The 16457-nt window shown below is 39.6% G+C and overlaps 1 protein-coding gene and 1 pseudogene across 6 annotated transcripts in view; both read right to left on the bottom strand.

Moving 5' to 3' along the window:
- Window positions 1-16457, bottom strand: part of MELK (maternal embryonic leucine zipper kinase) — an 87410-nt gene that overhangs the window by 68646 nt on the left and 2307 nt on the right. For 3 of the 6 annotated variants that reach the window (XM_045882699.3, XM_064578965.1, XM_064578962.1), the window contains exons 2-6: window positions 11180-11275; window positions 8888-8973; window positions 6325-6441; window positions 3325-3468; window positions 1385-1453 (exon numbers count right to left, since the gene is read on the bottom strand). In XM_045882699.3, the coding sequence (XP_045738655.1) occupies window positions 1385-1453; window positions 3325-3468; window positions 6325-6441; window positions 8888-8973; window positions 11180-11237 (474 nt within the window). In that variant the 5' untranslated portion in view covers window positions 11238-11275. The remainder of the gene's footprint in view (window positions 1-1384; window positions 1454-3324; window positions 3469-6324; window positions 6442-8887; window positions 8974-11179; window positions 11276-16457) is intronic. The other 3 variants (XM_064578964.1, XM_064578963.1, XM_064578966.1) reach the window with 3 other exon arrangements.
- On the bottom strand, window positions 1782-2502 carry LOC123850206 (interleukin-1 receptor-associated kinase 1-binding protein 1-like; annotated as a pseudogene).

Here is a 16457-nt window from a genome sequence, read left to right as displayed (position 1 = left end):
TATTTTTTTCCTGGACCCTATCTCAAATACCAAATCTTTACAAATACAGAAGCTTCTCTTCACTGAGAGGGGAGAGAGGAATCTGCTGCATAGAATAGTGTCGTAGAAGTCTGTTTTCTAGACCCAGTTATAACGCAAATCACAGCCTGGGCTTCCAGACCTGTGAAAATGAGGAATTTGCTCAACATCCTCTGCTCTCCCACAGAAATATCGAGATATAATGAAAATGATACAACTACCCAACACTTGTGGAGTCTTACAACTTGCAAACGACTTGGGAAGTTGCAAAATTTCATTTACAACTGCAAACACATGCCCAGAAGTGAACTCCTCGGCAGAAAGTGGAGGCAATCCTCTCCCAGCCAACCCTGCTTTTTTTAGATGGTGTCTGTGTGGGTCGAATCTGTGGCAGCCATAAATAAAAGCTAATGGAGTCTGTCACAAACCTTCTCCACTGCCTTCTGTGGAGAACACGACTTAAACCAGTTTATCTGCTTGAAGTATGTTTTATCTTTATATGGCTGCCGATCAAAAAAATGCCTTACAGCATTTGGCTCCCAGACACAAGGCTCCACTGACAATCTCTGAAGAGCCAAGGGAAGGAGAGGAAAATCAGAAAGAATCAAACATTCAGCTGAAGGGGCAAAATCTGCTTCCTTTTGCATTTAGCTAATTCTGAATAATCATGGGACTGCAAAGGGCTGAGACAGGTCTGCAATTTCAACATTCTTAATGAGTGTAGACAGCTCATTTCAGAGACTGTGAGTGCCATCATTAGAGAACTCAGGAGGAAGCCTCCAACAGGCAGCCACACAGGAGCTCTGCAGACAGCACAGCTGGAAAGTTCAAAGTCACCTCGAAGAGAAGGTATACTGGAGAACACCAGTGCTTAACTGTGGAGTGCAAATTAAGGAAATATTTAACAGTATAAATTTAAAAGTGCATATGCACTTCTTTCTTCTTCTTTTATAAAGAAAGCGGATTGTCTCTCAAAATGTAACTGTTAGTTTGGATAACAAAGAAAGATTTGCACTAAATTCGCAAAACTCCTATTTAAATGAACAAAAGCATCATCTACTGGCAACATACTCAAACTGCAAACACATGATCAATTCAGAATTCATGTTGTAATGACCTCATGTCACCTCGGCACTGCAAATTCTCTCACAGCACACCCATGGATCTCCAGCGGGACCAACCCTGCACCTAGAGCAGTGGTTCTCAATCCTGGCTACGTATTAGAGAACTTCTGAAAGGGAGGAAATTTAACATTCTTAATGGATGCCACCAGGCTCAATAAAGGCTAAGTGGAAGTCATTGCAAGATAACATACTAAGAGGTGCATTTACAAAGGAAATAAATGCATTTTGATTTCTGTAATTACCTTGGGTTTCGCACAGAGACCAAAGTCAATCAGCTTTACTTTATGATATTCATCAAACAACAAATTTTCCTGGGAAAACAAAGATATTTTCATTAACTGTGTATTGACTTCCTTATATCACATCCTATCTCTAGCCATTTCTAAAAACAATTTCTAAATATTTAAATAAGATTTTTTTTTCACATATAAGACATTTATTTCCACAGTATTTCCTATAGTAAGCTTTTAAAAATAGAAAGGAAATTTAGGTATTCTGGGGGACCTTATTCAAGGATTGACAGATTTTTGGGGGAGAAACACTTTATATACTATATACTATATATATTCGGGACAAAAACAAACATTATAAAAAGTATAAAAATAAAAAGATGAAACACAATATATTTTGGTTGGAATTTCAGAGGTTTTTTTTCTTCTCTTTCCCCTTTACTTCAAGAGTTACAAACACTTTTGAAGCAGCATATTTTGCACTTGTGGTTTTTTATTATGCAGTTAATGAACCTGAGAATCTGGACAAGTACGGTATCATCTATTTAGCCTTCCCATTCTGTTTCTTCTTTGACGAATAAAGATTTTCCTAGAGTTTGGCCAACAAGGTTACGGACTTTTTGAGCTTTACACCACACGTTCACAACCAGACAGGCTTGCTATCTGAGATTCTCAACAGAACCTGGAGCATAACAGAACTGGAATGGGCTGATGACCGCAGAGCTATCTAGCTCTTCAACAAGGAAGTTACAAATACTGGGCGCCTGGGTGGCTCAGCTGGTTAAGCGACTGCCTTTGGCTCAGGTCATGATCCTGGAGTCCCAGGATCGAGTCCCACATCGGGCTCCCTGCTCAGCGGGGGGTCTGCTTCTCCGTCTGACCCTCTTCCCTCTCATGTGCTCTCACTCTCTCATTCTCTGTGTCTCAAATAAATAAATAAAATCTTTAAAAAAAAAAAAAGTTACAAATACTTTGCATTTTTCCAAATTCAGTAAATGTAATGCAGGCCTCTGCTTTCATATGATAAGCATTTTCCACTCTTCCAAAACCCTCTGTCACAGTTACATTTCTGCCTGCAGACCCTGCCGCTGAAGGTTCTGTGTGATGTACCAGGCAGCAGCAAAACCAATAAATAAGATTTAAGATTGTTTATATTACACAGCTGGGGAACAGCAGAATGAAAATCATTTAAAAAGAATGAAATGACAAGAAGTATAGAGGGGGAAAGAAGAGGAATGTTGATAACTGTCCTGCTTCCCCTCAAGACACTTTAGCATAAACCATTTTCTCCTTGGTCCTCTCAGGTTCAACTGCAAGCAAACATAACGTGTGCCAAACCAAAAGAATGAACTCAAATCAAAGGTTGGGTATAAACAGAGGGAAAAGGATAGTAACATTGCCACTTTCGCCAACCAATTCTAGGTCCCTGACCCTAATATCAAGTAACATAAAATCCACGTTCACCAACATCCATATTAGTCAGAGCCTGCAGACTTAAGAGTATTCAGATTTTTATTCTGTTCCCGAAAATTAGAGTCTGTTCATTCCACTGGACTGTTCTCTTCTGAGGCATAATGGAATTAAAATTAAAGGAAAATGAGAATAGGAAAAGAGTACTGAAGGGAAAATATTCAATGACAATATTCTCAAAGAAAATACTCAAAACTCTTCTTTCCGAGAGATAAAATCCTGAGGTTTATATTCCCCAGCTGATTACAAAGACATTCATAATGTTGTCCACAACTGACAAATATCTAGAATGCCAATAATCAAGTACATCCAAAAAAGCCTACCAGCAGTCAAAACAAAAAAAAGGAAAAAAAAAGTGATCCATTATGAGTGGAAGAAAAAAAAAGCCAAGATAGATTATAAAAGGAAGAACATTTGGAAAACTAGTAATTACTGGTAAATGGTGTTGAACTCTCAGGAGAGCATGTATAACAGGCACTTACTGGTTTGAGGTCCCTGTGAGCATAGCCCTGGCTGTGCACGTAAGCAACTGCAGAAACTATCTGACGGAAGACCACTCGGGTCTCCTCCTCGGACAGGCGATCCTGGGAAATTATGTAGTCAAACAGCTCTCCTCCGGGGCAATACTTCAGTAACAACAGAGACACACAGATATTATTACTACCTAGAAAAATCACTTTAGGGGAATTAAAACAAAAAATTATACTTAACTCAGAGATACTATTAATTCAACTTAAAGGCAAGGAAAACAAGTGAGGCATATTCAAAAATATCCTCTCAGGATCAAACAAATCAACAATTACTCGAGGAAAGAGATCAATAGCTATTGGTCTCAAGCAGTTTTATGACCAGTAAGTAGAAGTAGAACCAACTAACACTGTGATTTTTTTTTTTTGAAAGATTTATTCATTTGAGAGTGAGTGAGTGAGAGCGCAAGAGCGGGGGAGGGGAGACAGAGAGAGAGAGAATCTCTAGCAGACTCCCCACTGGGTGTGAGGCCCAACACAGGGCTCCATCCAGAGACCCTGAGATGGTGACTTGATCTGAAATCAAGAATCAGATACTCAAGGGGCGCCTGGGTGGCTCAGATGGTTAAGTGTCTGCCTTCGGCTCAGGTCATGATCCCAGGGTCCTAGGATTGAGTCCCGCATCGGGCTCCCTGCTCAGCGAGGAGCCTGTTTCTCCCTCTGCCTCTCTCTCTCTCTGTCTCTCATGAATAAATAAATAAAAATAAATAAATAAAAATCTTTAAAAAAAAAAAAGAGAGAGAAGAATCAGATACTCAACTGACTGAGCCACCCAGGCACTCCAACACTGTGATTTTTAAATCCATTCAGGGTTTTATATTTCTATAGCAAAGTACTAAAACCCATTCTCATCTTTTTTTTTTTTAAGATTTTATTTATTTATTTGAGAGAGAGAGAATGAGAGACAGAGAGCACGAGAGGGAAGAGGGTCAGAGGGAGAAGCAGACCCCCCGCTGAGCAGGGAGCCCGATGTGGGACTCGATCCTGGGACTCCAGGATCACGACCTGAGCCGAAGGCAGTCGCTTAACCAACTGAGCCACCAGGAGCCCCCCATTCTCATCTTTTTAATTTATTTATTTTTTTATTTTTTGAGAGAGAGAGAGCATGCAAGCAGAGGGAGGGGCAGAGGGAGAGAGAGAGAATCCTCAAGCAGACTCCCTGCTGAACACAGAGCCTGACGCAGGGCTCAATCCCAGGACCCCAAGATCATGACCTGAGCGGAAATCAAGAGTTGGCTGCTTAACCAACCGAGCCACCCAGGTGCCCCAACATTACGAATTTTAACATGTGCTTTTGAAATGCAGCTAATCTATGAAAATGATATGCAGTTATAAATTATTTGGCTGAGACTAAAGAAAATGAAATGAGATAAATGATGGAAGTTCTAAAGACTTTACATTTCAGGCCCCAAAGGGGCAGTTGAAACTTCAAAGATTCTGATTCATATAACATGTGTGTTAAAAACTACCTATAGGTTGTGAGTTGAACTATGTCCCCCAAAAAGATATGTGCAAGTCCTAACATCTGGTACCAATGAAGATGACCTTATTTAGGTCTTTGTAGATGTAATCAAGTCCAAACGAAGTCATACTGGGTCAGGGTGAACCCTAATCCAATGACTGTGTTGTTACATGAAGAGGGAACTTTGGACAAAGACACAGACACACAGATAAGAAAATGCGATTTAGAGACAAAGGCAGAGATTGGAGTGGTACAAGGTAAGAAATGCCAGAGATTGTCAGTAACCATCAGAAACTAGGTAAGAAGCACAGAACAGATTCTCCAGAAGAAACCAACCTTTCCCACACCTTGATTTCAGACTCCTAGCTTCTAGAACTGTGAGACAATAAATTTCTGTCATTTTATTTTTATTTTTTTTAAAGATTTTATTTATTTATCTGACAGAGAGAGAGAGAGAACAAGTAGGCAGAGAGACAGGCAGAGGGAGAGGGAGAAGCAGGCTCCCTGCTGAGCAGGGAGCCTGATGAGGGGCTCAATCCCAGGACCCTGGGATCATGACCTGAGCCGAAGGCAGCCGCTTAACCGGCTGAGCCACCCAGGCGCCCAAATTTCTGTCATTTTAGACCACCAACTTTGTGGTGGTTTGCTATGGCAGCCTAGACTAATATGCCATATAAAACTGAAATGGATCCTTCCCTCTAGGAACAAATTCTAACATATTTTGTTCATTAATCCTAACTCCATTAGGAGTATATTGGAAAGTGGGCATTTACAATGAATCTCCAACTTATTATATATGTCTACTTAATCTAAATTGTTACAGACGGTGCCTGGGTGGCTCAGTTGGTTAAGCGTCTGCCTTCGGCTCAGGTCATGATCCCAGGGTCCTGGGATAGAGTCCCATGTTGGGCTCCCTACTCAGCAGGGAGTCTGCTTCTCCCTCTGCCCTTCACTCTGCTTGTGCTCTCTCTCGCTCACTCTCTCTCATAAATTTTTAAAATCTTTAAAAAAATTAAATAGTTATAGACAGAACTCAAACAGGTAAGCTGCTTAACATTTATTTTAATCTTTTAGGTGAAACATAGTTTTCCCTTAACTACTGATAAAGTGAATGGAAACGGTGTGAATATTTGATTTCCCTCCAAAATTGATATGTCAAAATCCTAACCCCCAAAAGATGATGGTTCTAGGAGGTAGAGCCTTTGGAAAGTGATTAGGACATGAGGGTGGAGCCCTCATGAGTGGAATTAATTCTCTTATGAGATTCCAGAGAGATCCCTTGGCCCCTCTACTGGTAAAGACACAGCAAGAAGGCACGAGCTATGAATCAGGGAGAGGGCCATCACGTGATCATGCCAGCACCCTGATCTTGGAATTCCCAGGCTCCAGAACTGTGAGAAAAAAACTACCCAGTCTGTGATATCTGTTATAGCAGCCCAAACAGACTAAGACAGTGATCAAATACCTTTAGATCTCTAGACCATACTACTAACCTCAAGAACCATGAATATTTTGTTGGCTGTCTCTAGCACATGGTAGAGTTGACATATATGCTGATGTCTCAGGTTCTTCAAGGCCTCAATCTCTGTTTTGACCCGGGGCAAATCACTCTGTGACAAAACACATTACATGAGCAATAAACCTATTTGGGAAGTACACCAAGCATTAATATCAACAGCTTTAATACTGAGTAGCAAAAACAACCAACAGCCTCAAACTGTTCAAAGCATAGAAAAATATAACAAAAATTATTTGTATGTACACATACACACACACACCCAAAAACCTTGAGGGTTTTATGAAAGACTAGTTTGATATGGGTCAATAGTACAACGGCCAGAAAAATCAAGAGTCTCAGACTCCCTTAGAAGGTTAGCATTCCAAACAAGGAAAATAACAGAGACATGCCTGCACTACCATTTTCGGTCTTAGCAGCATCCCTTAAGAAGCATGCTGAGCTAAAAACTGGTGATGTAGGTGAAAGACACGCAGGTCTTCACTGTCTCAATCTTCCACCTTTTCTATGGGCTTAAAAATTTTCAAAACAAAAAGTTAGTTGCAAAGGAGGAAGAGCCAAGCTGAAAAAATTTCCAAGTCCATATTAAAGACAGAAATCTAGATATCCATGAAATAACAAGTAAAACTTTATTATAAAAAGAGGCTCATTCTAATGATCAGTGGCTTAACATCCAATTTTGTAGGACCATACAGATGTCAGGTCTTTTTTTTTTTTTAAAGATTTTATTTATTTATTTGACAGAGAGAGAGACAGCAAGAGAGGGAACACAAGCAGGGGGAGTGGGAGAGGGAGAAGCAGGCTTCCCGCTGAGCAGGGAGCCCGATGCAGGGCTCGATCCCAGGACCCTGGGATCATGACCTGAGCTGAAGGCAGATGCTTAACGACTGAGCCACTCAGGCATCCCACAGATGTCAGGTCTTGACCAGGATCAATTGTAACTCTGACTATTTCAAAATGACAATCTTTTTTTCTTTTTTGGGAGGAGTGGGAGTCTGATGACTAAAACCCTGGGAGTAATAAAAACATTATTAAAGTCCTAGGAAGCAATTAAAATAAGCATAAGAACAACAAAAAATACAAAACAAGTTTAGGAATAATGAATTAACATCATTATATTGATGCTTTAGAATAAGTTTTGAGTATCAGTGTGGTAACACATTTTGTAACAAACCGTTCACATTCTGTTTGCTATTAAAGCATTTGTAGTGTTCACATGAATAAGGCACACTAAAGTTATAATTGAAGTTTAAATTGCTTAAGGGAATTAATCAGATTTGTAATCTGCTTTAAATGCTCAGGAAAAATGGTTTTTAATGCCTTTTTATTATCCAATTTATTTATACAATATTGAACAATGAAAAACAAAAATACTGAAGGAGAACCTGAATTGTTGGTTGATAGATTATTAAAAATAGGTTCTGATTAGGTCGCTGTGTGATTCTGGCATTTATCTTGGAAGGAGTTCAAAGAATTGAGTGACACTGCTATAATAAAATTCCTCACGTTCCCTCTGACTTACGTATGTTAATCAGCACTTATATCCTTAAAAATAAAAAATAAGAAAAATAAATAAAAATAAATAAGGTAATAATTAATGTTAAATTCTGTCTCATTTCAACAAGGGAGACCAAAAGAAGTTCAATGTGACTAATTTTAAAATGTATTTTCAGTAAATTGTTATTTTTTATGTTTGATAATTATCAACATTTATAAAATGTTTGTGCTGTTTTACTCAGTTGTACAATACTAATAATTATAATGCTAACTTAATCCACAAGAAAAAACATTTTAACACTCAGAGATTTTTGGTTAGAGAAAAAAAAGATTTTTTAATGTTTTCTAATTCATGTCAAAAAAAGAAACGGCCACAGATCCATACTACGAGACTAGTGAATTCCCAACAGAAGGAGACCAGAACAAAGAAAAACAAAGATATCAAACCATATGAGGGATGGTAAAAGAATTAGAAACAAAAGACCACTCAGGTGACTTGAAACACTAGAAAGGGTATAACAGGCCCAAAAAGACCATCAAAAGAGACACGTCTTCCCTTAATACAAAAACAAAAAACTTTAGGTACTTTAGGTACATTAAAACCCAGACCACATACTGATTGAACGGGCTGCTTTTGGAGGTAATGAGCAGCTCAATCCTGGAAGCATCCATGTAGAAGAGAAAAAGGCTGATTACAAAAAGGATTTCATGAGATAACTTCTAAGGTCACCTTGAATAAAATTCTAGGACAAGACCTATCAATAGTAAAAAGAGATCAACGTTTAGTACGGGTGTCATGGGGAGATATTAATATCCAGAAACACATGTATGACTATGAAACAACTGCAGGAAAATGGATCCTACCGAAAATTAAATTGCCCTTCCCCCAGATTACTTTATACATAACTGGCAATTTTTAAAAAAGACAAAAAAAGAAAAGCTACAGAAAGATGATTCTCATAAAAGTAGTAACATTTGAGCAAATTCAGGTTTTAATTTACAAAACTGATCTATAAATATCTTTTAAATAATCTTACACTTACCCCTAGTGCATTTTTATCCATGATTTTTATAGCTACCATTTCTCCGGTGAGGATATGGCAGGCAAGTTTGACCTTTGCAAAGCCACCTAAGTATAGGAAAACGTATTATAAAGAGATAAGCAAGAGTAACCTAAAATCATCATCAGAGCAACCAGAGGACTCAGGCACAAATACCTTTCCACATGCTTTTATTTTCTGTCTTTTAACATTTTATTTTTAAGTAACCTCTATAACCAATGAGGGGCTCAAACTCACAACCCCAAGATCAAGAGTTGCACACTCCAACTGAGCCAGCCAGGCACCCCTCCATATGCTTTTAAAAGGCTCTATCAATCCAGATTTTCCTGGAAATTTGTGGCCCTTTCTTCCTGTTGCTTCCAAAGTGTTAGCCATGACCCTAACCTCTCCTCATCCAATGCCTACTGAAGATTGTTTTTTACCATGATAGCATCTTTAACTTTGGGTTGAAGAAAATAGGAAAACAGAATTTGCTGCTTAGAAATTTGCTTTACAATTAACATTGCAATTAAATTCGTTTTATAATTAACACTAATAGAACACAATATAAAGTTGCTGAGAAAAAAAGACAACAGGAAACATCCGCTCAGTTTTAAAACTGGATCAAAAGCAGGATATTATGTTTCAAAACTGGATCAAAAGCTGGATAAATGTCTGTACATCAGTATCTAAAAGAAATTGCCAACTTGGGGCACCTGGGTGGCTCAGTCGGTTAAGCATCTGCCTTCAGGTCAGGTCATGATCCCAGGGTCCTGGCATGGAGCCCCGCATCAGGCTCCCTGCTTAGCAGGGAGCCTGCTTCTCCCTCTCCCTCAACCCCTCTCCCGCTGCTTGTGCTCTTTCTCTCTCAAATAAATAAATAAAATCTTTAAAAAAAAAAAGGCCACTGGGTGACTCATTTGGCTAAGCGACTGCCTTCAGTTCAGGTCATGATCCCAGGGTCCTGGGATCAAGTCCCACATCAGGCTCCCTGCTCAAAGAGGAGCCTGCTTCTCCCTCTGCCTCCGCCTGCCAACTCCCCGTTTGTGCTCTCTCTGTCAAATAAATAAATAAAATCTTAAAAAAAAAAAAAGAGAGAGAGAGAAATTGCCAACGTAACATTTCTAAAAAGAAGCTCCTGGTGGTCCCTCTTATGGTCTTCCCCATCTCAGTTAATGGTAACTCAACATTTTCCAAAAACCCGGGAGCCATCCTTAGCCCTTCTCTTTTGTCACACACTCCGTATCCAACCCATCAACAAATCCCATTGGCTCGGTCTTCAAAACACATCAGTGTTACCTTGGGGGAAAAGAGGCAGGTACTGACTGGAAACTTTCTGTCTTAATCTGAACAGGGAACATGTAGGTGGATGTGTACATAAAACTCCACCAAGACTAGTATATTTTGTATATTTTATTGTGTTGCACCCCAATAAATTAAAATACCCATACACACACACACACAGTGTAAAGAATCCCACCCTTTCACTACCGTCACTGCTATCACCCTCATTCAAGTCCCCATCATCTCCAGCAACACTCACCTGAATTATTGCAATAAACTAACACCTCTCTGCTTCTGCCCCTGCCTTTCCCAGCCCAAACTTTTCACAGCCAAGCAGCCAGAGTGACCCTTAAAAACAAAGGTCAGGGGGCACCTGGGTGGCTCAGTCTATTAAGCATCTGCCTTCAGGGGTGCCTGGGTGGCTCAGTCGTTTTAAGCGTTAAGCGTCTGCCTTCGGCTCAGGTCATGGTCCCAGGGTCCTAGGATCGAGCCCCACATCGGGCTCTCTGCTCAGCGGGAAGCCTGCTTCTTCCTCTCCCACTCCCCCTGCTTGTATTCCCTCTCTTGCTGTCTCTCTCTGTCAAAATAAGTAATAAAATATTAAAAAAAAAAAAAAAGCATCTGCCTTCAGCTCGGCTCATGATCCTGCTTAGCAGGGAGCCTGCTTCTCCCTCTCCCTCCCTTCCCCCACTGGTGCACACATGCGCGCGCGCGCTCTCTCTCTCTCTCTCAAATAAATAAATAAAATCTTAAAAAAAAAAGAAGAAGAAAAAAAAAAACAAAGGTCAGATAGATCACTCCTTGGCTCAAAACTCTCCAGTGACCTTTATTCTAAATAAAAGGACCCACAAGGTCTCTCCTACTACTCTCCTCTCTCTTGCTCTACTTTTTCTTTCTAAAGTAGATTTAAGAATTTTAAAATTAAACTGAAAAGCCCATGACTGCCCAAATGCACTAAATTCTCAAAGAGTTGATCTGTCCTCTGCCTCCAGGGAAAAAAATAACAATTACCTGTCCCAATAGTTTCATATAATTCATAGTATTTGAGAAGTTCATCATAATCTTTCATAGTCCTCCTGGAGGTTTATACAATATTACAAAAAGAACCTGCAAGATAGAAATAGTACATGATCAAAAAAGGAACTACTATGAGATTATCTCCTCCACTCTTGTAAGTGCACATATAAATACATCATAGGCATATAAATGATACCAGAAAAACTGATTAGCTATATGGTTAAGAAAAAAAAAAAAACACAACAACTGGCTTCTATCTCATACCATATATAAAAATCAAATTCAGATCAAGGAAAGACTTATATATGAAAGATAAACTTTAAAAAAAAAATTTTTTTTAAGATTTTATTTATTTGACAGAGAGAGACACAGTGAGAGAGGGAACACAAGCGGGGGAGTGGGAGAGGGAGAAGCAGACTTCCCACTGAGCAGGGAGCCCGATGTGGGGCTCGATCCCAGAACCCCGGGATCATGACCTGAGCCAAAGGCAGACGCTTAACGACTGAGCCACCCAGGCGCCCCTAAAATTCAGAACTTTTGCATATCTAAAGATATCCTTTAAAAAAAGAAAGCCATAAATGTGAGAAAATATTTGTTAACACTTATAAACAATGGATTTTTATCCAGAATATACTATATACAATATAGAAAAAGACAACCCAAAAGAAAAAAGCAAATAAAATAAAAAGGCATATCATAAAAAAACACAAATGACCAATAAAAACATGAAAAAACGTTCAGTTTTATTAGTCATCGGGGAAGTGCAAATTAAGATTCCAATGATAAACAATTTTAAGAAACATATAATGAGATAGACACATATGTTATTACTATGCTCCACAATTTACATATGTTACATATACAGTTGGTCCTCGAACAATACAGGGGTTAAGGGCAAGGACTTCCTTGCACAGTCAAAAATCCACATATAACTTTTGACTCCCCCAGAACTTAACTACTAATAGCCTACTGTTGACAGGAAGCCTTATCAATAGCATAAACAGTCAATTAACACATATGCTGTATGTCATATGTATTATATACTAAATTCTTACAATAAGGCAAATTAGAGAAAAGAAAATGTTATTAAGAAAATCATAAGAGGGGTGCCCGGGTGGCTCAGTCGGTTAAGCATCTGACTGTTGGTTTTGGTTCAGGTCATGATCTCGGGGTCCTGGGATCGAGTCCCCCATCGGGCTCCTTGCTCGGTGGGAAGCCTGCTTCTCCCTCTCCCACTCCCCCTGCTTGTGTTCCCTCTCTCGCTATCTCTCTCTCTCTGTCAAACAAATAAATAAAATTAAAAAAAAAAAAGTATATATAAATTAGCTGTAAAAAAAAAGTCTTAGGTAGTTATTATTTGATTTTTTCTGTTTTAAAATTAAGTAGAATTACAAAAAAATCATGGAGATGAGTAGGGCCCTATTGTGTACATGAATACCTAAGGTCACACTCATACCACTTTGTGTCATTTGTGGAGGATATGCTGTTAGTTGACTTTAACTAGAGATTAGCAGTGTATCAGGCAGAAGGGCTAGTGCAATCAGACTGTCAACCCTGAATTTTCTTTTTTTCATTTACCCTACAGATGTGCTTACTGAGCACCTATGCTGTATCAGACCTGTGTTTTACACTAACTCTGTAATGGAGAAGAAAAGAGATGTGGTCCCTGCCCTCATGAATCTTGCATTCCAGCAGAGAAGACAAAAAGCAAATAGATAAGAAATAATTAAAAGTTGTCATAAGGGGCGCCTGGGTGGCTCAGTTGGTTAAGCGACTGCCTTCGGCTCAGGTCATGATCCTGGAGTCCCGGGATCGAGTCCCGCATCGGGCTCCTTGCTCAGCGAGGAGTCTGTTTCTCCCTCTGACCCTCCCCCCTCTCATGCCCTCTCTCTCTCTCATTCTCTCTCTCAAATAAATAAATAAAATCTTTAAAAAAAATAAAAATAAAAATAAAAAATAAAAGTTGTCATAAATACTGAGAAAGAAATAGGCAATAGTGGTCAGAATGGGTTGCTGAGAAGTATTTAAGCCAAGAGCCAATTCAAAGGATGAAAAGTGAGAAAAAGAAAATCAGCCCTCAGGTAATCAAATTGAAGGGACTGTTAAAATGATAATGATCCTGGGGTGCCTGGGTGGCTCAGGTGGTTAAGCATCTGCCTTCAACTCAGGTCATGAGCCCCTCTCCCACTCCCCCTCTTGTGTTCCCTCTCTTGCTGTCCCTCTCTCTCTCTGTCAAATAAATAAATAAGGGCGCCTGGGTGGCTCAGATGGTTAAGCGTCTGCCTTCGGCTCAGATCATGATCTCAGGGTCCTGGGATCGAGTCCCGCATTGGGCTCCCTGCTCCTTGGGAGCCTGCTTCTCCTTCTGCCTCTCTCTCTCTGTCTCTAATGAATAAATAAATAAAATCTTTAAATAAATAAATAAATAAATAAAATCTTTAAAAAATAGTAATAAAAATCAAAATGATAATGATCCTTTCTTAGACTGACTGGTGTTTTCTGACCAATGTTGTCCTCCCACCTCCTGCTTCCTTAAGATACCCACCTGCTGAAATGCCACAGCTCTTTGACAATATCCATTCTAAAACTGGTCCTTGCTTCTCTAATCCTTTCTTAAAATCACCAGCACAGTTCAAATCCTATAAGCCCCTTTTCGGTTCCTAGGGAGTATGGCTTCTCTTGCTGCAGCAAGCTAAGAAAACCTAATGTTTTTGTTTTGTTTAGTTTGTGTTTTCAAAAATCAGGTAAGCTAATATATATCAATAAATCTATGAAAAAAAAAAAAAAACACAAAAATCAGGTAAGCTTCCTAATGTTTTTACTCCAGATGTGTTTAGTGGTCTTTGGTCAGTAGGCCTCAACAGGAGTTGGGAGCCCAAAAAGGAGAGAAAAAGTATTCTAAAAAGAAGGAATTTAAGTGCAAAGATCCCAGGGGTTAAAAAAAAAAATAGAAAAAAAGATCTACATGTACTGAACTGAAACTGCTTTTAGGGGTACCAACAAATGGAAATGCAGATTTGGAGCTGGGACAACTGGTTAGCCACATGGAAAAAAAGAATACTGGATCTCTCATACCACACACAAAATCAATTACAGTTAGTGTAAAGACTTAAAAGTGAAAGACAAATCTTTAAAATGTAGACTGCTAAGATCTTACCCATACCAGGCCCATAGCTAAGAGTGGGAAAAGGCAGAAAGGAAAAAGAAAAGTAAGAATTAGAAGAATATAGTTTCATGGAAGCCAAAAAGGAAGAAAAAAGTAAAATGAGTAAAAGAAAGTTTCTAGGAAGTAGATTTCTAAAATTTTCTAAAAGTGTTCATATATAGGTCAAGTCCTAGGACATGAGTCTCAGTACTGCAAAGTGGAGATTTCTTTATGGGTAGACATGGGGTGAAAGACCTCTGAACCTATACAGAAATGGCTTCTCTAAGGGGCTCTCCTGCTCAGAGGCTGGTGTGGAAGGACAGGGCTACGGATTTCAACCGTGGGAAGAGATGTCCCAACACCCCTTAGAAAGCCAAGCAGGAATCAGGAAGCCCAGGGAAGTGGTCACTGAGTCAGACACAAAGAATCTCCCATATAATCCAGCACAGCACCCCAGGACTCTAGAGTTCACAAAGGGGTTTGAGGCCAATACCCACCTAGTAACGAAATCCTCCTTTGCCTGGCCTGACCCCTGTGCACAAATCTTCCTTGGTCACCTGCAGCAGGGTTCTGGATCCTCAGACCCCATTCTCTCTAACATCTCAAAAAATTAAGTGAGTACATGCATATCCAACTCGGACTTGGGAAGTTAAGTTCCACCTGGAAAGGGCAAAGCTTATCCATCTTGATTGCTGTCTCTCAGTAGTGGAAATCTGGTGTTAATGCTCATTTTGAGGGCCAGATAGTCTCCCTTCACCAACAGGCAGAGCTCTAGCAAGCCCGCCAAAGGCTTGGGATTGATGAGTGGCCAGCACTATGTTCACTACCTTCATGTTCTCTGTTCCTCATCCTCTCTCATCCAAAGCTGAGTGGCCAGCATGTTACTAAGCCTTAAAAATGGTCATGACTTTGGAAGATCTAGAATGCGAGTTCTACCTCAGGAGTGTGGTGAGTTTATTTAAAAAACAAACAAACAAACAAAAACAGGGTAAAAGGGGAGATCCTTACTACAGTGAGGATGGGACACCTTCTTAAATTGAGGTAGAGAAAAAACAATGAAATAATCAAAAGCCCAAGAGCTGCAAGATATTTTTTCAAATATCCTTTTAAATCTCCTTTTAAAATGCCTAAAGCACTCTGATTCAATGAATCATTTTACTTAGAGATAAAAGATAAATTACTGTCAGCAAGTAAAAAGCCTTCAAAAATTTGGTCGGTGATGGGGCGCCTGGGTGGCTCAGTCGTTAAGCGTCTGCCTTCGGCTCAGGTCATGATCCCACAGTCCTGGGATCGAGCCCCGCATCAGGCTCCCCGCTCTGCGGGAAGCCTGCTTCTCCCTCTCCCACTCCCCCTGCTTGTGTTCCCTCTCTCGCTGTCTTTCTCTCTGTCAAATAAATTTTTTAAAAAAACCTTTAAAAAATAAATAAATAAATAAATAAATAAATAAATAAATAAATAAATAAATAAAAATTTGGTCGGTGAACAGAACACTAGAACAGAAGCTTTGGAAGGAAAATTAAAACTCAAGGAAAATATCAGCCTTAAAAAAAAAAAACTAAACGTTTTAATCTCAACCCCAAAGGTATTATAGCAAGAAAGATAAAAGATCATGGACAAAAGACATTGTGATCCAATAAACAGTAGCTATTTCCTAGGAAGAGATGGCATTGGACCAATTTAATTAGGTTGAACTTTTAATCTAGCTGAACCTGCATGAATGGGGTAAGGCAATGGAAGAAGCAAAGTCAGGTCACGGAAAGCTGGGATATAAAATATTCTGCTTCCGCTGTGTGGCAAAAGTTACTCCAGGGAAGGAGACATCACAGAGGTGATGCCTGAGGCATAGGATTAAAAATATCCTTAACAACAGTACTAATTCAGAAATCTTTTAAAGAGTATTTGTCAGTGGGGCAAAGGTGGGAATGAAGTGGAACCACACCCCAAAAAGACAGGGCTCATATGACTAAGAAATTTCAAAACAGACAACAACAGCAATAAAAGTACAAGTCAACACAAGAAATCTTTGGGATTCTAAGGCGCCTAGCTGGCTCAGTCGGTGGGGCATGCAATCCTTGATCTCGTGGTTTTGAGTTTGAGCCCCACACTGGGTGTAGAGATTACTTAAAA

Source organism: Mirounga angustirostris, unplaced genomic scaffold (genome assembly GCF_029215605.1).
Source record: "Mirounga angustirostris isolate CCGP_5_RB_7025 unplaced genomic scaffold, mMirAng1.0.hap1 SCAF_15, whole genome shotgun sequence".
In the NCBI taxonomy this organism is placed as follows: Eukaryota; Metazoa; Chordata; class Mammalia; order Carnivora; family Phocidae; genus Mirounga; species Mirounga angustirostris.
Note: the sequence above shows the minus strand (reverse complement) of the source record. Positions and strands in the feature narration are given on the sequence as shown.